The 23,050-nt window shown below is 40.9% G+C and overlaps 1 protein-coding gene across 1 annotated transcript in view; it reads right to left on the bottom strand.

The window, feature by feature from the left end:
- Nucleotides 1–20,965, bottom strand: part of tdrd12 (tudor domain containing 12) — a 145,300-nt gene extending 124,335 nt beyond the window's left edge. Inside the window, exons 1-4 of the mRNA XM_034175553.1 lie at nt 20,930–20,965; nt 12,727–12,882; nt 12,507–12,643; nt 4,949–5,068 (exon numbers count right to left, since the gene is read on the bottom strand). Of these exons, the coding sequence (XP_034031444.1) occupies nt 4,949–5,068; nt 12,507–12,643; nt 12,727–12,882; nt 20,930–20,953 (437 nt within the window). The 5' untranslated portion in view covers nt 20,954–20,965. The remainder of the gene's footprint in view (nt 1–4,948; nt 5,069–12,506; nt 12,644–12,726; nt 12,883–20,929) is intronic.
- Nucleotides 20,966–23,050: the final 2,085 nt, after the last annotated feature.

Here is a 23,050-nt window from a genome sequence, read left to right as displayed (position 1 = left end):
TAGAAATCTGGCCAATTTTCTTAGTAAGAATGATCGTAGCACGGGCCGAGGATTAGCAGCAATCTTCCATTCCAGCTTATTAATTAATCAAAAACCCAGACAGAGCTTTAATTCATTTGAAAGCTTGACTCTTAGTCTTGTCCATCCAAATTGGAAGTCCCAAAAACCAGTTTTATTTGTTATTATCTATCGTCCACCTGGTCGTTACTGTGAGTTTCTCTGTGAATTTTCAGACCTTTTGTCTGACTTAGTGCTTAGCTCAGATAAGATAATTATAGTGGGCAATTTTAACATCCACACAGATGCTGAGAATGACAGCCTCAACACTGCATTTAATCTATTATTAGACTCAATTGGCTTTGCTCAAAATGTAAATGAGTCCACCCACCACTTTAATCATATCTTAGATCTTGTTCTGACTTATGGTATGGAAATAGAAGACTTAACAGTATTCCCTGAAAACTCCCTTCTGTCTGATCATTTCTTAATAACATTTACATTTACTCTGATGGACCCAGCAGTGGGGAATAAGTTTCATTACACTAGAAGTCTTTCAGAAAGCGCTGTAACTAGGTTTAAGGATATGATTCCTTCTTTATGTTCTCTAATGCCATATACCAACATAGTGCAGAGTAGCTACCTAAACTCTGTAAGTGAGATAGAGTATCTCGTCAATAGTTTTACATCCTCATTGAAGACAACTTTGGATGCTGTAGCTCCTCTGAAAGAGAGAGCTTTAAATCAGAAGTGCCTGACTCCGTGGTATAACTCACAAACTCGCAGCTTAAAGCAGATAACCCGTAAGTTGGAGAGGAAATGGCATCTCACTAATTTAGAAGATCTTCACTTAGCCTGGAAAAAGAGTCTGTTGCTCTACAAAAAAGCCCTCGGTAAAGCTAGGACATCTTACTACTCATCACTAATTGAAGAAAATAAGAACCCCAGGTTTCTTTTCAGCACTGTAGCCAGGCTGACAAAGAGTCAGAGCTCTATTGAGCTGAGTATTCCTTTAACTTTAACTAGTAATGACTTCATGACTTTCTTTGCTAATAAAATTTTAACTATTAGAGAAAAAATTACTCATAACCATCCCAAAGACGTACGTTATCTTTGGCTGCTTTCAGTGATGCCGGTATTTGGTTAGACTCTTTCTCTCCGATTGTTCTGTCTGAGTTATTTTCATTAGTTACTTCATCCAAACCATCAACGTGTCTATTAGACCCCATTCCTACCAGGCTGCTCAAGGAAGCCCTACCATTATTTAATGCTTCGATCTTAAATATGATCAATCTATCTTTATTAGTTGGCTATGTACCACAGGCTTTTAAGGTGGCAGTAATTAAACCATTACTTAAAAAGCCATCACTTGACCCAGCTATCTTAGCTAATTATAGGCCAATCTCCAACCTTCCTTTTCTCTCAAAAATTCTTGAAAGGGTAGTTGTAAAACAGCTAACTGATCATCTGCAGAGGAATGGTCTATTTGAAGAGTTTCAGTCAGGTTTTAGAATTCATCATAGTACAGAAACAGCATTAGTGAAGGTTACAAATGATCTTCTTATGGCCTCAGACAGTGGACTCATCTCTGTGCTTGTTCTGTTAGACCACAGTGCTGCTTTTGATACTGTTGACCATAAACTTTTATTACAGAGATTAGAGCATGCCATAGGTATTAAAGGCACTGCGCTGGTTTGAATCATATTTATCTAATAGATTACAATTTGTTCATGTAAATGGGGAATCTTCTTCACAGACTAAGGTTAATTATGGAGTTCCACAAGGTTCTGTGCTAGGACCAATTTTATTCACTTTATACATGCTTCCCTTAGGCAGTATTATTAGACGGCATTGCTTAAATTTTCATTGTTACGCAGATGATACCCAGCTTTATCTATCCATGAAGCCAGAGGACACACACCAATTAGCTAAACTGCAGGATTGTCTTACAGACATAAGGACATGGATGACCTCTAATTTCCTGCTTTTAAACTCAGATAAAACTGAAGTTATTGTACTTGGCCCCATAAATCTTAGAAACATGGTGTCTAACCAGATCCTTACCCTGGATGGCATTACCCTGACCTCTAGTAATACTGTGAGAAATCCTGGAGTCATTTTTGATCAGGATATGTCATTCAAAGCGCATATTAAACAAATATGTAGGCCTGCTTTTTTGCAATTACGCAATATCTCTAAAATTAGAATGGTCTTGTCTCAGAGTGATGCTGAAAAACTAATTCATGCATTTATTTCCTCTAGGCTGGACTATTGTAATTCATTATTATCAGGTTGTCCTAAAAGTTCCCTGAAAAGCCTTCAGTTAATTCAAAATGCTGCAGCTAGAGTACTGGCGGGGACTAGAAGGAGAGAGCATATCTCACCCATATTGGCCTCTCTTCATTGGCTTCCTGTTAATTCTAGAATAGAATTTAAAATTCTTCTTCTTACTTATAAGGTTTGAATAATCAGGTCCCATCTTATCTTAGGGACCTCATAGTACCATATCACCCCAATAGAGCGCTTCGCTCTTTGACTGCAGGCTTACTTGTAGTTCCTAGGGTTTGTAAGAGTAGAATGGGAGGCAGAGCCTTCAGCTTTCGGGCTCCTCTCCTGTGGAACCAGCTCCCAATTCGGATCAGGGAGACAGACACCCTCTCTACTTTTAAGATTAGGCTTAAAACTTTCCTTTTTGCTAAAGCTTATAGTTAGGGCTGGATCAGGTGACCCTGAACCATCCCTTAGTTATGCTGCTATAGACTTAGACTGCTGGGGGTTCCCATGATGCACTGAGTGTTTCTTTCTCTTTTTGCTCTGTATGCACCACTCTGCATTTAATCATTAGTGATTGATCTCTGCTCCCCTCCACAGCATGTCTTTTTCTTGGTTCTCTCCCTCAGCCCCAACCAGTCCCAGCAGAAGACTGCCCCTCCCTGAGCCTGGTTCTGCTGGAGGTTTCTTCCTGTTAAAAAGGGAGTTTTTCCTTCCCACTGTCGCCAAGTGCTTGCTCACAGGGGGTCATTTTGACCGTTGGGGTTTTTACGTAATTATTGTATGGCTTTGCCTTACAATATAAAGCGCCTTGGGGCAACTGTTTGTTGTGATTTGGCGCTATATAAATAAAATTGATGAATTGATGATGATGATGATCTGCTCATTACCACATGCAGCAAATGAGCAACCTGGAGGAAAAGCACCGAGATGTTTATCGAAGGTTCCTTGATGGTTTTCACGTTGTTCGTAGGAGCAATCAGTGCTGAGCAGGGCTTAGTAGTGTTGTCATTGAACAAACATTGATGAGGTCTCTAAAGAGCACTGGTGGTCTAACTCGTGGCAGTGGGAAGACTGAGGACATGCGAAACCTTTGGACCTTATCTGCACCTGTAACATCTCAGTACAACATTGCGATGTAGGATTTCACAAACCTAACCTATACTACCTATACAAAGATTACGCATGCCGCAAGATAGTGAGGAAGGATAACACAAGGTGGAGTGAGGTAAGACACAAAGATACCTGAGCAGGTGCAATGAGTGCGAGTGGATAAGAGCACAAAGCAGAAAGAGTCCGAGAGAGAGACGAGGACACAAGAGCTGGTGAAGTGACATGAAGTGACAATCAAATTATGAGTGAGGGACGAAGACATGATGTCAGGTTCAGGGGCATGGAGTGGAGACAAACAAATGGCAATGAGAAAAGACTGAGAACAGAGCTAAAACAGAAACCGAGGGCAGAATATAATACTACAACGAACAGGGCATGAACATGAGAACTGATGAGAGAATAAATGGAAAATAAATACTTAAGCAAAACTAAACTGGAATTGACTAAGAAAACAAGGTGGTAAAACAAACTAAGAAAAACAGAGACCACATGATGACAGAAAGCAAAACCAGACATTACAGCATAACTGTTAATACAAATGAGAAAAGCAAAATAAGTGATAAACTAATGAACAATAATGCAAACACACACCGGCTGAAGAAAACTAGAATGGAACTGAACTAACTAACTTTTAAGATTAGGCTTAAAACTTTCCTTTTTGCTAAAGCTTATAGTTAGGGCTGGATCAGGTGACTGAACCATCCCTTAGTTATGCTGCTATAGACTTAGACTGCTGGGGGGTTCCCATCATGCACTGAGTGTTTCTTTCTCTTTTTGCTCTGTATGCACCACTCTGCATTTAATCATTAGTGATTGATCTCTGCTCCCCTCCACAGCATGTCTTTTTCCTGATTCTCTCCCCTCAGCCCCAACCAGTCCCAGCAGAAGACTACCCCTCCCTGAGCCTGGTTCTGCTGGAGGTTCCTTCCTGTTAAAAGGGAGTTTTTCCTTCCCACTGTCACCAAGTGCTTGCTCACAGGGGGTCGTTTTGACCGTTGGGGTTTTTCCCTAATTATTGTATGGCTTTGCCTTGCAATATAAAGCGCCTTGGGGCAACTGTTTGTCATTTGGCGCTATATAAATAAAATTGATTTGATTGTGTCAGTGATACACTGATAATGAAGCATAAACACTTATTTCCATCGTGGTCCTTGTGAAATTATCATGTGACAGTAGAGGATTGATTAAATAAAATTGATTTGATCTAATGGCCGAAGAATAAAATTAACAAAGAAACAACAAGGCAAAACAAAACAGAACAGAGAATAAACACAATGAAAATAAAATAACTAGTAAATCAAGGCTGGGGCACGTGAAGGGAAAAAGAAAGAGGGAAAACCTGAATCAACGCCCAGATCTGTCCTACGTTGTGACATCGCAGCCTATTCGGTGATGGGAAAAGTCAAAAGCTCAATCATCCACCTTTTCTCAACGATTTGTGACTATTTTACTTTTTCCCTTCATTCAGGAATCTTCGTATGCCGTGTGACCGGGCCATAATCTAACCCAAAATGACTGTCTGTCACAGCCTGCAGATACACAAAACTAATTCTTTAGTCAGTCTTACGTAAGTTCTGCCTTCTCCTCCAAGAGGAGCACTCGTAGGGTTGTTGGTTTGATTCCCGCAAGGTGGAACCTCCTTGCCCAGAAAGGCAGCAGAAGGAACTTCTGAATGGTGACTCGTACCCTTGAAAGAACCAGACACAAATTAGTGATCCAAACTCTCTCACACACACACACACACACACACACACACACACACACACACACACACACACACACACACACACACAGAGAGAGAGAGAGAGAGAGAGAGCTGTGACAGACGACTCTGAAAACTCATGTGTTTCATGGCTCTAAGAACTGTGGACCTGCTCTACAATAGCACAGATTCTGTTTGAATGGACCATCAGCTGATCCATTACAGACTGTTACACACTGTGTGCTGCTCCAGTCAAAGACAAAACAGTCCTGCTGCTCTGAAACAAGTCTGTGGAAAGATTCTGGTGTGGCTGGTGTGATCAGTATGGAGGACTGGTCTGCTCTGATTGGAGTGATCTTGGGTGCTGGTGAGAAAAACATTTTTGACTGAAACTTTTTTGCCGTTTGATTGTGCGACAAATTGGTACAACAACAACAACAATTCTTACTTTAAAAAAATAATGTCGGCGCCTGTCTCCCCTTTTTGCCCATTTGTTTTGATTGATTCATATTATGTAATTCTCTGGTTTTGTTTCTTATTTATCTTCTGTGTCTTATTATCTGGTTGTGTTCTGGTAGTCATGAGTTTTACTTTCTGCTATAATTCATTTAATGTTGAGTCTTAGTTTAGTTTTTCACATTGATTGCATTATGCTTCAGTCACAGGTTTTTCTTTAGTGTTTCTTATCTGCTTCTGTTCCATCTGATTTATTGCATTCTCTGTTTATCAGTTATTTTGATTTGCTATTTATCGCATATTTCTGTAGTCTCTGGTTTTTGTCCTTCGGTTCATTCATTTCAGTGTAGTCAATTTATGCAGTCATCTTATTATCGGTTATTGCATTTACTTTTATACTTGAATCACTATCTGTTCTGTTCTAGTTTCAATTATTATCTTTGATCTTCTTGTTTTCCACTTTTTAGGTTAGTCACTATTTCCTACTTTCCCCCCTTTTTTGTTTACGTTAATTATTGTTTGTTAAGCATGTCCCATTTTGCACCGTTGGTTTTTCTGTTACCTAGTGATCTTGCCCCAGTTCACTTTGCTTTTGTCTCACGGCACTCTCCTGACTCTCTTCTCCCTTCTTTGCCTCACCAGACCACAACTCCTTCCAGAACCTTCACCAACACCTGCGTCTTGTTCCACTAATTACACCACCTGTTATTACTTCCCTGCCAGATGGTTAGTTCTTGTATCTATCATTCCAGCCTTCTAGTCTAAGTCCTGTTTTTGCTTTGCCGTGCTTCAACCTCGTTTGTGCCTCGGATTTCCTCTCTGCCTCAGCCCTGGTTAATAGTCTCTCCATGTTTCTGAAACCTGCTTGTTTTTTGACTGCGTTTTTGTCTGCCCCTTGTCTGTACTTCTGCATTGTTGTCTGACTACCTGTGTACCGTACCCTTGCCTGCTTCTACGATAAAGTCATCCTTTTATTCCCACATCATGTCTGTGAGTCTGCATTCGGTGTCTGATCATTTTTGTGGCATGCTGCCTCGGTGCCTGACAGTATACAGTGACACCAATTTTTTGGTACCACCATAACCCAATGTATCGTACCATATAATAAGACAACTAAATAATCTCTTTAATTTTATATGAAATAATAAAAGCTTCAGATCTACATCAAAGTATGAGATCAAACAAAAGTTAACTATGATTTGTACATATTTTCCTGTTTCTGCCAATGATGCAGAATCTCTCTAAATAGTTAAATATGAAATTGGTCACTGGATCCTTGACCTCTGGACAGAAATGGAAAAAAAAAATCTGTAGTTTTTGTTAAAACAATTTCCTTTCAGATATTGAGACAAATGTAACTCAGACTGAGTCTCTTACAGCCAGCTGCGCTGTACATCAATATTAATGTAATTTATAAAAACGGTTTTGGTTGTTGTAGTTTATCATTGTATTACAACGTCTGGAAAGAGGTGTCATTTGATTTTACACAGCGATTCACTTTGACCTTATTAATTCTGACCAAAATCTATCTTTCCACTTTACTCGGCAGAAAGCCACACAGTGTCCTGGAGCTGTGCAGAAGAACCACAAACAGAGGATATCATATTATTGTTAATATGCATATGTCATGGACATGAATGAGTGAAGCTCGTCAGCATCTCACCATGTCATTTAGGTCCTTCAGACTGAGTAAATGCTTCAGCAGAGCATTAGCAAAGCAAAAACCTTTCAGCTTCTGGGGGGCTGCATCCCCCCCCCCCGGCCTTTTTAAGCATTTTTCTTTATTTGCCTCTCACATGCCTGGAAAAGCTCCTCACCATCTAACCATGTCCTTTAGGTCCTTCAGACTTTTTTTTCAGTAAAATTGTTCTCGGGAGCATGAGCATGACCTAAAACCTGTGCTAGGCAACAGTGAAAATTAAACATTCTTAAACTAAACAGTAATAATACCACACTCATTTTGCGCTCATACGGTTAGGATACTGTGCCCTCCAAAAGTACGGAACACTTGGAATTTCACACATTTTAATTGTTTATGCCATTTTAAATACAAGAAAAACAAAAAAAGAATAAAATTTCTAAAATTATCTTCCTCAAACTAAAACTGAAAGCAAATCTCAAACTGATAAAACCTGGTAAATAATAATCAGTTTATTGCCAGTTTCTTTAGACAATCAGGGGGTGGAAACATGATAAGTGATAAAAATGGTGACAAAGGTCAGTTTGAGTTTGTACAGGGGTCAAAAAAGTTAGTTGTTCCATTCATTTAGCTCCAGCTGTATTTATGCTGAATTTGATGCTTGTATCACCATTTGAGGATTGTTTCAGTTATCTGCTGCACTAATGAGCCAACAGAGCATGAACCAGCTGCTGTCTATTAGCTTAAACATGTTTGCACTCTTAAACAACTAACAGAGACATGGCAACCCAAATTAAAGGAGAAATTCTGCTTTTACCAACCTGGACCTCATTTCTGACATAAAATACAGTCGTTTGACTCAACAATATAAGTTTGGTGTGATAGAAGTCCCTAGTTTCAAACGACATGTCAGTTCAAATCTGAGGCAAACATTTTTCTTTTTCTACTAAGGTGGATTAGAACTTTTTGTGGTACACAGCACAAACTACTGGACAGGAGGAACCTAGCAGTCAATGTGACTCACTGATTTGAAAATGCAGCTCTCAATCAGATGTGTGGTAACGTGACATGTCAATCATCTGTGTCCAATCAGATTTCAGGGGAGTCCAGTGAAACCCCGGCATCCGCTCTAGCTCCACCCATGCCAGGAAGTGTTCAACATTTCCTGTTTCAATGTGACTGATAAATTGGCACTTCCTGTTTGAGTGTGAGCTTGCCACTGAGTTCCTGCGAGATTCTGTGGGATCTCGGCTGTCAATTCAGTAAGTGTTTGACGTTTGGACATGAATTTTGGCACTTCCTGTTTAGGACTCCCTGTACCATGAGTGAGCTTCGCGCCGCTCCACGACACTTCGCTCATTATTATTTCCTTTACTTGATGGACAGCTTCAGTTTCCGCATTGGCGAACTGAGTACAGCTCATGCCAGAGAACCATCACATAAAACTCCGGTATGGGACGGAGGGCCATTCTCGTTTATTACCCGCAACAAGAGTCCCGGTTAGTGACTTTAATCAGCACAAAGGTGACTCATGATTGATATCTTTAAATGGCTTTAAGGGGGACTTAATGAAAAAATTGTTGACCCGCCATTTCTGAAAAGGAGCGAAGCAAGGGGTCGAAGTGTTGCTTTGCTGGTTCAAGCTTCAAGCAGAGCCACTGCAGAAGCACTGTAGAGAAAACGTAAAGAAATTTTCATTTTCCTGATAAACATCCTCAAAAACAACAGGAATCGTTAAGTAAAAAGGCTATTGATGTCGGTGGATCAAATCATTTCTCAACGATTCTTAACCGGACATCGAAATGTGTTTGGCTTCACACGTCGATCACAAAGTTTTTTTTTCCCCCCACTGTCTCCATTCCGCTTTCATGATGAAACAATGTCTTATTCATTATATTAATTGTAGTGCACTTACCTTTGATTACAACAGAGAAAATAAATTCCAAATTCCGTACTGAAACGTATGCGGCGCATGAAGCTGATGTCTCGACAGTGCTCGAACCGCATGTGTCAAACTGCTTCATTGGAGCCAAGCTTCAATTTCTGACCAATGACAGCTTGTATAACTAGTTTGTCTGTTTCAGTCAGGAAATGTTGCTCATCATTTTTTTTCCCCCCATTTAAATATAAATATATTTAAAGAACAGAAATAACGGAATATTAATTTTGACTTTTACGGAAAATAGTCAAAACGGAAGACTAGCACCCATGGATCAGTGTGGAGGTCCGGTGTGGTTCTGGTCTGGCTGGTGTGATCAGTGTGGGGTAGAGGCTGACATTTTTTCGGGAATCTCACGGGTCACGATATTCCTGTGGGATTCCCAAGGGATGGGAGTTTACTATTTATCATGTGATTGGGATGGTACAGGATAAAAAGTTAACGGGAGCAGACGGGAGTGGGAACCAAGGTTTTAGGCAGCAAGCTGTCCTGCCGTCATGGTAAGAGAGCAAGTAGATTATTAGCCTTCTAACTAAGCAAACAAAAGTCATTTAATGTAGTCCAAAAAAATTACATTTCAAAGCACTGTTACAAATCCCGAGAAAATAGCAGAATTTTCGCAAGCATTTTTAAATCTCTCTACGAGAATACAGACACCTGCACTGATGATGGAAAATTAGCAGACTTTCTTAAAAATATTAATTTGACAGAACTGACAGAAGAAACGGCTAAGAAATTAGATGAACCAATTCAAGAGTGGGAGGTTAAGCAGGTGATATCCACATTAACAAAAAAAATAAAAGTAAGGGGCCAGATGGCTATGTGAATGAATTTCTAAAATGTTTTGTAATTTACCGTCTCCCTTTTGCTAAAAGCTTATCACTATGCACTGTATTCTAAAACTGTGGCATCGTCCTGGACACATGCAACCATAGTGGTAATACACAAAGAAGGCAAAGATCCAACTGAATGCCAGTCTTACAGGCCAATATCCTTGTTACATGGAGATGTGCGGATACTGACTGCAATTCTGGCTAAGCGAGTAAATCAGATAACTTAAATTACTCATCCAGACCAAACTGGGTTCATCACAGGAACATACTATGGGGATAATCTACTATGCCTGTTGAATATAATATCCTATCAAAAAGATAATAAATCGGAATCCATGATTTTATCCTTGGATGCTCAAAAAGCATTTGACCACGTATCTTGGCCATTTTTATTTCAAACCTTAAAATGCTTTGGATTTGGTCTTAACTTTATAAATTGGATACAAACTCTCTATTCAAACCCACAGGCCTCTTGGTAAAGTCAACGGCTATACATCGCAGAGATTCAAACTGGAATGCAGTTGCAGGCAGGCCTGTTCCCTCTCACCACTTTTATTCGCCATTAGCATTGAACCACTTGCCCAACTCAGAGATAATGATAACATAAAAGGAATTACGATAATTAATGAGGAACATAAAATATCACTAAGCAGGCGATGTACTGTTATACTTAATAGAATTGACAACTATACCACATTTTAAGACACTTATCAGTGAATTTGGATACTATTCCGGATATAAGGTAAATATGGATAAAACGGAGGCTATGGACATCAATGGTAAGATACCTCAAAGTGTAAAACATCTCACTGAGTTTAAGTGGCCTAGAGAAGGTCTTACATACCTTGGTATATTCATCCCCTTATTCCTACAAGACCTGTATGACTCAAATTATACTAAAATAATTCAGTGCATAAAAGTCGACTTGGACCAATGGGCGGGGCTCCCTCTTTCTCTGCTGGGCCGCATTGAAAGCTTTCTTCTGAAAACTGGGACAAAATGCTTTTAAAGTTCATCTGGCAAAATAAGTGCCCCAGAATTAGACTTAAAGGTTTACAGCAACCTAAGTCCAATGGGGGCCTTAAGATACCAAATTTAAAATTATACTTCTGGGCTGCACAAATGAAACCTCTCAGACTGGATTCAAGATAATACAAGCACAAGATGGGTCAATATTGAAAAACAACTATGTGACATCCCTTTAAAATTCATACCTTTCATAGACGCCCCCTCTGGAAGGCTGTCAGACTGGACGAAAGTAACTCTTAAAATATGGGGTAAAATAAAACGTGCCTTTAAGTTGCCAAAGTCAATCTTGCCTCTAACAAGTATTGGATATATGAAGACTTTTACACCGAATAATCTTGACAGTAGTTTTAAAAAATGGTCAGAGAAGGGATTGATTTACCTTCACCAACTGTTGAACAGCTGAAAAATGAATTTGATCTCCATAAAGCGTTTTTTTTTTTTTTTAGATACTTGCAGCTTAGAACTTTATGTATGTGAATTGTGAAGGTAATGATGCCTTCATGCACTTGTGTTCATTGAGGACAGTTCTCTCTTGCTTGGCACAGTTTGTTGTTGTTTTAGCAATTTAAAACATAAAAGTAATGCCACTGTTTTAAGGGAAACAATTGCTCAGTGAAATAGTAAAATACAACGTTATGTTATGTTTGGGTTTATTCAACTAAAGTAGACATGGTGTGACCCATGTTTTCTTTTCATTGTTATTATTTTTTGCTGTAACTGACCTCCCAAAGAGCTAGAAACAGGGACTTAGCAGCTGGTCCTCTGTTGAAAGACCACAGGCCATGCATTATTTATGTTTTGTCTTTTAGTGAAGCTTTTTTAATTTGGATTTAGGCAATAGGTGCCTCCCTATACCACAGAAACTTTCCTGTTGCCATATCTTTTGAAATAAAACTGCAGAACACAATGTAATCTAAAAAAGAATTGGGGAAAAGATCAAATCAAATTCGATGCATTGCCTAAAATCTAAAAGAAGGAAAAAAATGGGAGCAGTACAGGAGCAGAAGTCATTCTGAATGGGAGAAGGATGGGAGTGGGAGTCATTGTACCAGCATTTTTTTTTTTTTTTTTGGCTCTGGCCCGGGATTGGGATGGGACAGGAATTTTTCTGTGGGAGTGGGATGGGACAGGAGTGAAAATCTACTCCCGTGTCACACTCTAGTGTGGGGTTCTGGTGAAGTTCTGGTCTGATTGGTGTGATCAGTGTGGGGGTCTAATGTGGTTCTGGTCTAATTGGTGTGATCAGTGGGGGGTCCGGTATGGTTCTGGTCTGATTGGTGTGATCGTTGTGGGGGTCCGGTGTGGTTCTGGTCTGGCTGGTGTGATCATTGTGGAGGTCCGGTGTGGTTCTGGTCTGGCTGGTGTGATCATTGTGGAGGTCCGGTGTGGTTCTGGTCTGGCTGGTGTGATCAGTGTGGGGGTCTAATGTGGTTCCGGTCTAATTGGTGTGATCATTGTGGAGGTCCGGTGTGGTTCTGGTCTGGCTGGTGTGATCAGTGTGAAGATCTGGTGTGGTTCTGGTCTTACTGGCATGACGGAACAACAATTTGTTCTCCGTGATCAACAAGGAAGCACAGAACCCGAGAAGACACCGAATCCTTCAAGACTGAGTTGACCGTGGCCCGACACCACGACTTCAGCGCCGAACAATACACCACACACACCTGAGAGGAAATACGACATGTCAGTTCTTGTCCAGTTCCAGTGTTTCTACATAGATGTGCTGTGTAATGCTGAAGGATGTTACCTGTCCTTCCTCCAACGTCACAGGCTGTAGCTCACGTGGGTCACGTGTGACATCATTGTAGAAGAGGTTCATCTGCACCTGAAGATTGTTGTACTGTTCCATGTCACCATCCGGACCCAGAACAGCACGACCCCAGAGGCAGGACGGGTTCTCCACCTGTACACAGACACGTCAGAGGAGACCACGTCCGTGTTAAAAAAGATCTACAGTTTACAGCTTTGTGTAACCGCGAGCTACCAACAGGAAGACAGAGGGAGATTCAGAGTACCGGGGGGGGGGGGCAAACCAAAACAAGATTATTTCCAATATCTAAACGTGTCACAAAGTTCCAGTCATTACACACTGTAGTCCTCCGGCACCACAGAATACAGCGCATGCGTTGTTTCGGAGCGCCTGCAGCGATTCACTGATTATCACCTCACATGCATTTTAGTGACAGTCATGGTCTGTGGATATACATATTATTCATTTTGCAATGGTAAGGGATCTAAATAAATGAGATCATATTACACTTTATCCATCCTATTATCATCAAATATTATTAACACATCACCAGTCATGTGGGGGCCTGGATTGTAAAGCGGGGGTACACCAGGGCTGTGAAATGAAAATTGTGAAATCCGAGGAAAATTCGCAGGGGGTCTGGGGGGCGCAGCCCCCAGGAGCCGGGATCTAGGGCCTTGTGGGGCCCCAGAAACCAAATTAAATTTTCATCTACTGATACATTTTCAACCTCTCCTGGAAGAACAAATCTCAAAATTAGTGCATATTTAAATGATCCTAGATTCAACCTTTCATTTGAACCGTCAATGATGATGTTGAAATAACAGAATATGACGTGGAAGTAGGACCTGGAATGATTTTCCTTTTAATTGTAAACCAAATTATGCATCAACTCAGAACAATTAAACTACATGAAATTCATGAAGACTGAAAAGACTGTTAAACCATGTCAAAAACCACAGCTAAAGCTTGTAGAATATTCTAAAAATCAGGGTAAAATATCAATAACTTACCTTATAGTAAAAAAAACCCACTATTCTTGTGTAAATTCCTGTAAATCCACTCAAAGCCACAATGTCTTTTTTTCCCATGAAAAAAGTCTACATTAATAAAACTCATTTACAATGTTGTGTAAATTCATGTAGCCTAAATTCATTCAAAGCCACAATGTCTTTTTTTCAATGAAAGAAAAAAAGGCACATAATCTTCTCTGAAATTCTGTTTGAACAGCACAATGTTTATTTTCCACAGAGAAAAAAAATTCTTACCAGTTCGCTTTTCCTGTTTATCTTTCAGGTGTGTTGATGAAGCCAGCAACAATTCCACAGATTCTTGTCCTTATCAGACTTTTTCAAACTGTCTCTCGCCATCTTCTCTCTGTCTGATGTTGCTCCGTGACAGACATGCTGCAAAATTCTTCTTTTAAAAACTTGAAAGCTCTAAAAGTCTGCGATGTCCACATGCTACGTTTAGCTAAGCTTCACACAGGAGCCACAGTGTCACTGCAGCAACCAACCAGTCCCGCTTTACGACAACTGTCGTAACAGCCAGGCTTTGAGTGGCATTTTTCCTCTGCAAATCCGAGGAAGCTGATTTGTATCTGTAACACACAGATCAGTGTCCGTGGACTTCTAAAACTTGCATGATGTCGTAAAAAAAGAACGCTTTGCGATAAGCATTTTAAAAACTCAGTAACGATCACAATTAAAGAGTACAACACTACCGCCCCCCCCCCCCATGATGAAATCCGTGGAATTCCGTGGCTCCGCGGAGTTTTCACAGCCTTGGGGTACACGCTTCACCCACGTGTCCCACACATCCCTTACTGCTGCAGGTTTGTCACGTTCTTGTTAGCCCTGCCTTGTTGCTGGAAATATTGCCCTGCCAGTCTCAGAGTTCCAAAGTCTTGCTGTCACTTGACCTTTTGAGTTGTAGCTAAACTTCTGTCAAAATGAGCAAGACAATGTAGGCTTCCAAGTCAAGTACATCCAAGTCTTTCCAACTGTCCCTGTGCACACGCTCCCCCTCTAAATTTATCATCCCAAGAACAATATTTTCAATCAATGGTGTTATGAAGAGCTCGCATGATGACTTGATGTCTTCAACACAGCTAACTGCATATCTGGTGGGACCTTGAACCATTTTGATAATATTAGCAGAGCTAAGTCTACTTGGCTGTTGAAGTGGGGAAAGGGGCCATATTATTTTTCCATTTTTGGAAGGGATTGTGTCTACTGGTAGATGAGTGACAACAGGAGGGTCAACACTCATTCTCATGAGATGAGTGTGCCTTAAAATCAGGGTCCTCCTCAACACAACCCTTTGTCTCAGACTCATTCTCCTCTATGTCATTTTCCCTGTCAAAGAGCTAGTCCAAAACAGCACTGACAGTAAGAGGAGAGAGAAGATTAAAGTAAACAGAGCACAATTCGCTGTTTTGCAGTTGTGAATCTCGCGCCGTCTCGTGGTCCTTGACGAGAGGTTGGTTTCAGCAGAGTTCCAGTTCAGGGCACAATGTAAACACACCTTGTGAAGTATGGCCAAGAAGACAACATCAGGGCACAGCAGAAGTCCATCACAGGTTCATCCACATCCTCTCTTCCATTGTTTACATGCACCGTGAGATGCCAGAACTCTGCTGGCACCACGGTGCATTCTGGGAAGCGCATGGGGCTGCCAGGGGGATTAAGGGAAAGTCTAAAGTACGGAATGGTTTGGACAGAGGGCTGTTGTGCAAGCTTATAGGTTTGCTCTATGGGTGGGCGATATAAACCATATAGTCGTTTCACAATATAAATTTTTAGACTCCACCGACCAATCATGGTAATGTTTGCAAACTAACACTGCCTCCTGCTGGATAGAAGCAGGAATGGCGATATAAGTCAGAGAATCAGGTGCTCAAAATGAATTATATCTGTTTTTCTTTGTTGTTTGTTATTTTAATCAATTTCGCTTTGCAAAGGGACTATATGACCCATTCAGAAACACGTCAATAATAAGTTTATATCGTGATATATACGAGGTCTGTTAGAAAAGTAACGGACCTTTTTATTTTTTTCAAAAACTACATGGATTTGATTCATATGTTTTCACGTCAGCCAAGCTTGAACATTCGTGCGCATGCGTGAGTTTTTCCACGCCTGTCGGTTGCGTCATTCGCCTGTGGGGAGGCTTTGAGTGAACACTGCTCCACCCCTCTCGTCGCCGTTTCATTGTCAGGAAATGGTGGAATGATTTGGGCTTTTTTTTTTCCATCAGAATTTTTCAGAAACTGTTAGAGACAGGCAGCTGGAAACCATTCGAAAATTTATCTGGCTTTCGGTGAAAATTTTACAGGCTTCACAGAGAATAAGGACTGTTACTACAGCTTTATGGATGACCCACAATGGCGCACCACGCTCCGAGCCGCCATCGAGAGGCAGAAACCACCAATCATTTCTAAACGGATGGCTGTGTGGAGCCGGGACCGTGTGTGCAATTTCTCTGGTTATCACAAGAGCTGGACATCAGGCATTTTCCGGCAGATTTCACTTTTAACAAGAGATTTTGTCATGGAAAGCCACGCGGAGGCTTCGCGCGTCACGACAGATTCGCTTTGGAAGCGAGACAAAGGAACACCTCCGTTTCGGAGTGTTAGAGGACAAGTTGGGACATGTCCAGCTCTCCACAATTTCTCTTATACTCACTCGACTGGTAAGCACTGTGTTTTGAAACAAGGTTCGGTCAGATCGGCACACAGAAATGATCACACAGACTGCATTTTGCTAGAACAAACAGGCGCATATTTATTCCCCACAAAAGCAGTTACATCAAACACAAGTGGTTGCAGCGCATATCTCTTTCTCTCTTACCGTGACGCCTTTAAGGTGGAGAGCCAACACCTTCGGCAGAGTGCGCTTGTCAACCGGCTGGGCGTTCGTACGTAACCCGCAGCAGACTCTGTCGGAGCATGGCTCTGCCCCCTCTTTTCTAGTGTGTGCGCGAAGGGAGGGTGAGTGGCCATCTCAAACTCCCAGGCGCACATAATTCCTTTAATCAACAGGCATCTGAAAGTTATTTCCTCTTACAAAAACATAATAACCCCAGCTCTTCACTCCCAGTTCAGCATGATCCCAGTGTGCTTCACTCCCAGTTCAGAATGATCCCAGTGTGCTTCACTCCCAGTCGTTAGTGGATATAAAAACAAATTCGTGAATAATAACAAATACATCATTAGGGTTATTTTAAGACAGGGGCAAAACAACATAATCTTTTTTTCCACACACACTGAAAGCCGATAGGCATGTCCCAACAAACACAGTCACCGTGGTGACTACTTGCAAGACCTCAAGCATAAGGCTAGAGGTCCAGAAGGGAAATGGCATAGTTCAAAATTAGAAGTATTCCACCTTGCGTGGCGTGATGCTATCTTAGACTATAAGCATGCACTACTGGCTACAAAGTGGACCTATTACTCTGATTTGATCAACAAAAACAAGCATTAATCAAAGTTCTTGTTCGACATGGTGGCAACACTTATTCATGGACAACCAACTGTAGTTCACGCTCCTTTTACAGCACAATATTTCTTGGATTACTTCGAGAAGAAAATAGAAGACATTAGGTTGAGCATATCCCAGAATGCCATAACCGAGCCACTACACCCTGCTATTGAGGTGGGCGCCATTACTGAGGTATTACCTAGATTTACAGAATTTGATAGTATCTCACTAGGCATGCTGACAAAACTCGTAATGTCTACAAAAAGCACAACCCGTTTATTTGATCCTATACCAACAAAACTGTTTAAGGACCTGTGGCCCACTCTTGGGCCAACTGTGTGGAAATTATTCATCTTTCATTAACTTCTGGATCTGTTCCTAAATGTTTCAAATCTGCAGTGATTAAACCATTACTTAAGAAATCTAATCTTGACCCTACTGTATTGAAAAACTATAGGCCAATATCAAATCTACAGGGCTTGCAATAGTACGTGCATGTGCGAGTTAGTTTTTTTTTTTTTCTTTTGTGCCCGTATTATTCGAGCAGTGCACGTAATTTATACTGCACTTGCACTGGTGCAAGTAACTTTATCCAAGTTTTATCAATTATAAGCACCAGTAGAATCAACCAATAAAAAATAAATAAGGAAAAAAAATTTCCAGTGTGTTGTCTTCCTCTTCCCCATGTTTTATGACTCTCACACACAGATCGAGTTGCTGTGCTCTATTTGTTGTGTTCGCGCACGCACATGTAAACAAAAAAAAGAAAAAAAAAAAACTGGCTGCGGTTCCTCTCTCTCTCGCCCTCAAACTCTGTCATCATTGTGTTATAAACCAGTCACCATTTGTTTTATTATACATCTGTGTAGTTAATAAATAAAATAATCTTCACGGACAATTAGTTTGCGTGCGCAGTGCTGCGCTTCATACCGTGACAGGCTGGAGAATCATTTTGGGATTACTGGGAGTGCCCTTGCATGGTTGATGTCATACCTGACCAGTCGTTCTTACTGTATTTTGTACAATAACACTACCTCTAACCTAGTGAAATGAAATTTGGGGTTCCACAGGGGTCTGTCTTAGGCCCCCTGCTTTTCTCCCTTTATATAGCACCGCTTGGGCACACACTGCGGCGTTTTGGGATTACCTTTCACTGTTATGCTGATGATCCTCAGTTATACATGCCGGCAATTGCTGGCACTCTCACCCACATAAAATCCTTAGAAGACTGCCTTGCAACAGTAAGAAGCTGGATGTCTAACCAACTTCCTACTTTTAAACTCTGATAAGACTGAAATGGGCGATTCCACATGAGAAGGTTAAAAACAAAAATGTTAATTTAAAAATTTATCAAAATTAACTGATGCATTGTGTGCTTAAATACTTAAGCTTCAAAGACCAAATAGATTTTTTTTTCCTGCCAGTCACCAGGAATTGGATATTTTGGGGCAAAAAAAAAAAAAAAATTTGAATTTTTCTCAAATTCTGAAAAATAGGATTATTGTAACTTTTTGTCCCACATGTTTAACAGTTAATTGCTGCAGTGTTTTCCATTGTTATTAGTCAATAGGGGAGGGAATGGCTATATCCACCCCACCCCGATCATGTGACATCACTGCATTGGCAGAAATTGTCATATTCGATGGGGGGTTTGGGGTCATGTCCTGTATGACATACAGAAATGTAAAAAAAAAATTTTAAAAAATCCCCACATCTCATTTTTCAAGACCAAAGCTTACAACTACAGATTCTCTAACTTTGGCCAACAACTATCATTTGACATAGCCTTAGTTAATTATTGTATAATTGGCTTTTAAAAGATGTCCCGTACAACACACCGCCTTGTACTTTTATTAAAGTCTCTGCATTTAATAAAAAATAGTCTTATATGAGAAAAGGTTTTATTTGGCTTCTTTTCAGACTCTAGGGAACATTTCCAGCATGGTTACATGAATCTGTCTCATTCAACTCACAGACTTTCTGTGTTGAATTCCTGGAAAGAATTTTACCAATTTTCTGTGTCCCGTACGCCGTTTGATTTTTTTGCCTGTTTCCCCCAAAAAACATTTCTGATCAAAAGTATACACAAGGCAATATTGCCCAGTGGTATCACAACCTATCTGCACCCAAATGTAGGTACTTGCTCTAACACTGCCTGACAGGCTGGAAATGCATCTCTGAATGTCCCGTTACGACGCATATGGAATCGCCCAAATGATTGTTCTTGGTCCAGTGAGACATCGGCATCAATTTGACCAGTTAACGCTTAGCCTAGGCTCGTGTGTCATACATCACACTGACAAAGTGAGGAACCTTGGGGTAATTTTTGATCCTACGTTGTTCTTTGACCTCCACATTAGAAATATTACAAGGACTGCTTTCTTCCACCTGAAAAATATAGCGACGATTCGTCCCATCCTGTCTATGGCTGATGCTGAGACCGTGATTCATGCGTTTATGTCTTCTAGATGGACTACTGCAGTGTTCTATTTTTCTGGTTTACCGCAGTCCAGTATTAGGGCTCTCCAATTGGTTCAAAATGCTGCTGCCAGACTTTTGACATGAAGCAGAAAGTTTGACCACATTACACCCATTTTAGCGTCTGTTGGGTGTGGTGTCTGTTCCAGAAACCATCCTGTGCACCGGAAACATTTTCTGTATGTTCATTTTGTGAATTGTTTTGTAATTTGTGTCTGTATCATGACCCAAGCAGAGGGTCACCCCTTTTGAGTCTGGTCTGCTTGAGGTTTCTTCCTCAGAGGGAGTTTTTCCTTACCACTGTTGCTCTGGAGGTTGTTTTTTTTTTTGTGGCCAATGAACACATCACCAACCTCAATATAAATACAATTTTGGTCACTTTTCAAAGGGGTCATACTCAATAAAGTCAATTTAATGTATAATGGTTCATTTCAGGTCACCTTGGTGTATAAATCTCATTGTTCCAGGCAATGAGAGCTGTCAGCTGGCTGTTAGAAGCAAGTTAGAGACAAAACCAGATGATTTCATAGACAATCAATGCACCCTGATCTTGTTTTCATTGGGCGGCCAGTTGCGGAAGTATGAATTCTCGCCTTCGGACTGGCACTTTGCAGGAAGTGACATGGCTCCGCGACAACCCATTAGGCACACTCTCATATGCGCCACTAGCTTAGCCTATGGCAAGCTAAAAGTGGACGCTCTCGTTTTGGCCAAACTTCTTGCCAGTTTCTGGGTATTCTGTGTTAGTATGCGCCCGCAGCTGACGTGCTTGATGAATTCCTGCGCAAAAAGTAGTTCCCACATAATTGTGATATTTGGCACAAGAACTTGTGTATATTGTGTGTTTTTACGCCTAAATGATCATAAGTCAATACTCACAGCCATCCAGAAGCATTGTCTCATGTCGATGAATTCAGCACCATTTTGCAAACAACCAGAAACTGGGTCGGGCGAAAGTAGTCCGGCAAGCTGAATCTGCAGGCGAACTATCCCACAATGCCAATAAGATCAGGGAGCCCATGAGGCTCCATTTCGTCCATTTGGATTTTATAGCTGCTTTAAAATCACCATGAATCAAAACTCTACCATGACTCAAGTCTGCAACCAGTTCTAATTGCTCAGTCAGTCTTCAATGAGCCCTTCCTCACTCTCACCCTAACTATATTCCACTCCACCTAAGTTATCAGGACATTTGTCACTTTTGAACCATAATCATCAATTAATAAATTAGAGCGACTTACCTTTAAAATGGATATTTTCAGCATTGTATCTGCAAAGCACACAACTGTCGTCAAAATCGGGCTCTACGGGAAGACAAACTATCAACTTTAAACAAAAGATTTGTGCGTCCAATCGACTAATTGGAGGATTTTGCGCTCACCTGTTGCACGCTGTTAGCTTACAGCTCCACCTGCGACGGTAAACAAAAAAACACACGACGGAAACCATCAGTTGATGCTCATTAAGTGTTAACGTTTTAGATTTGTTCAGTTCATGTATGTCGAATTAAATCGAAAAACTGACCTGAAAACAACGTTTTTCCGCCCCACCAGCCAAGACACGCCAAAGTTTGAGAGCGTCACTTGTAATTTCAGTCTAAAGGGGGCGACATAAAACGAAGTAGAGTGCCACTACTTCGGATTTTTTCATTGTGGTCTATGGTTGGCTAAAATGGTATCATGTGAGACAAAGACGCCATCTTTGTTCCATCTTGGCTCTGAATTGTCCAGTGGAACTGTCCAGTTAACGTATATTTTTGTACATTAAAATAAATAAATAAATAAATAATATTATTAAATTATTATTTAATATTATTTAGTATTATTTTATATTATTAAATAATATAAAATAAAATAATATTTTAATAAATAAAATAAATAAAATAATCTTCATTTTTATTTAATTTTATTTTGTTGTTGTTGTTTGTTTTGTCACTTCCCCATTCGTCTGCTACACCATTCAGATTCTGACCATTTTCAATCTTATTTGCCTGCAGTGTTTTTGGGGTTAAAGTGAATCTTAATGCATGTTACTGCGGGTTTACCCGCTCTTGCAGTGTTTTGCTGTGAATCCACGTTTTAAACCAGAGGTCTCAAACCGGTTCCAGAAAAGGCCGAGAGGGTGCAGGCTTTCTGTGCAACCACCCACTCCAGCCACCTATTTCACTACCTGCTGGAGTGGGTGGTTGCACAGGTGGCTGGAGTGGGTGGTTGCACAGAAAGCCTGCACCCTCTCGGCCTTTTCTGGAACCGGTTTGAGACCTCTGTTTTAAACAAATCGTTTTCATTAGTCAGCTCAAGATGAACTGTCACTTACCGTGGACTTACTTGTCTATGTGAAGAATAAATATTGTTAAACTTCATTCCGTTTCTGGTCCATTCTATGAACTACCTGTGGTAACATATGGGGTCTATTAGAAAAGAAACCAACCTTTTTATTTTTTTCAAAAACTATATGGATTTGAATCACGTGCGATTACATCAGACAAGCTTGAACCCTCGTGGGCATGCAAGAGTTTTTTTTCACGCCTGTCAGTTGCGTCATTCGCCTGTGAGCAGGCTTTGAGTGAGGAGTGGTCCACCCCTCCCGTCTATTTTTTCATTGTTTAGGAATGGCTCAGAGACTGCCGCTTTGCTTGATCAAAATTTTTTCAGAAACTGTAAGGCACATCCGAGTGGACACCATTCGAGAAATTCAGCTGGTTTTCGGTGATAATTCTAAGGGCTGATGAGAGATTATGGAGTGTTACTGTCGCTTTAAGGACTGCCCACGGAGCCGGACGGCGCGCCGCGCCGCGCCCTGAGCCGCTGTCGTCATCCTGTTTCAAGCTGAAAACTTCCAAATTTAAGCCTCTGTTGACCCAGGACATCGTGAGAGAACAGAGAAGTTTAGAAGAGGTCGGGATCATCAGTTTATCCGGACATTCCACTGTTAAAGGAGATTTTGTAATGAAAGACGTGCGGACGGATTCGCACGTCGGCAGGCAGCCGCTCATGGCCGGCGCCACAGAGAAACACCTCCGTGTTGATAACCATTCGTAAAATTCAGGCGGCTTTCGATGGTTTTCAGTCAAGTGAGTATCCGAGAAATTGTTTAACAGCTGGGCATGTTCCAACTTGTCCGGTAACGCTTCCAACGGAGGTGTTTCTCTGATCATTAGATCATTTGTAACCTTCACTAATGCTGTTTCTGTACTATGATGAATTCTAAAACCTGACTGAAACTCTTCAAATAGACCATTCCTCTGCAGATGATCAGTTAGCTGTTTTACAACTACCCTTTCAAGAATTTTTGAGAGAAAAGGAAGGTTGGAGATTGGCCTATAATTAGCTAAGATAGCTGGGTCAAGTGATGGCTTTTTA

This window comes from Thalassophryne amazonica, chromosome 8, assembly GCF_902500255.1.
Source record: "Thalassophryne amazonica chromosome 8, fThaAma1.1, whole genome shotgun sequence".
Lineage (NCBI taxonomy): Eukaryota > Metazoa > Chordata > Actinopteri > Batrachoidiformes > Batrachoididae > Thalassophryne > Thalassophryne amazonica.
This window is presented reverse-complemented; position numbering and strand designations above follow the sequence as displayed.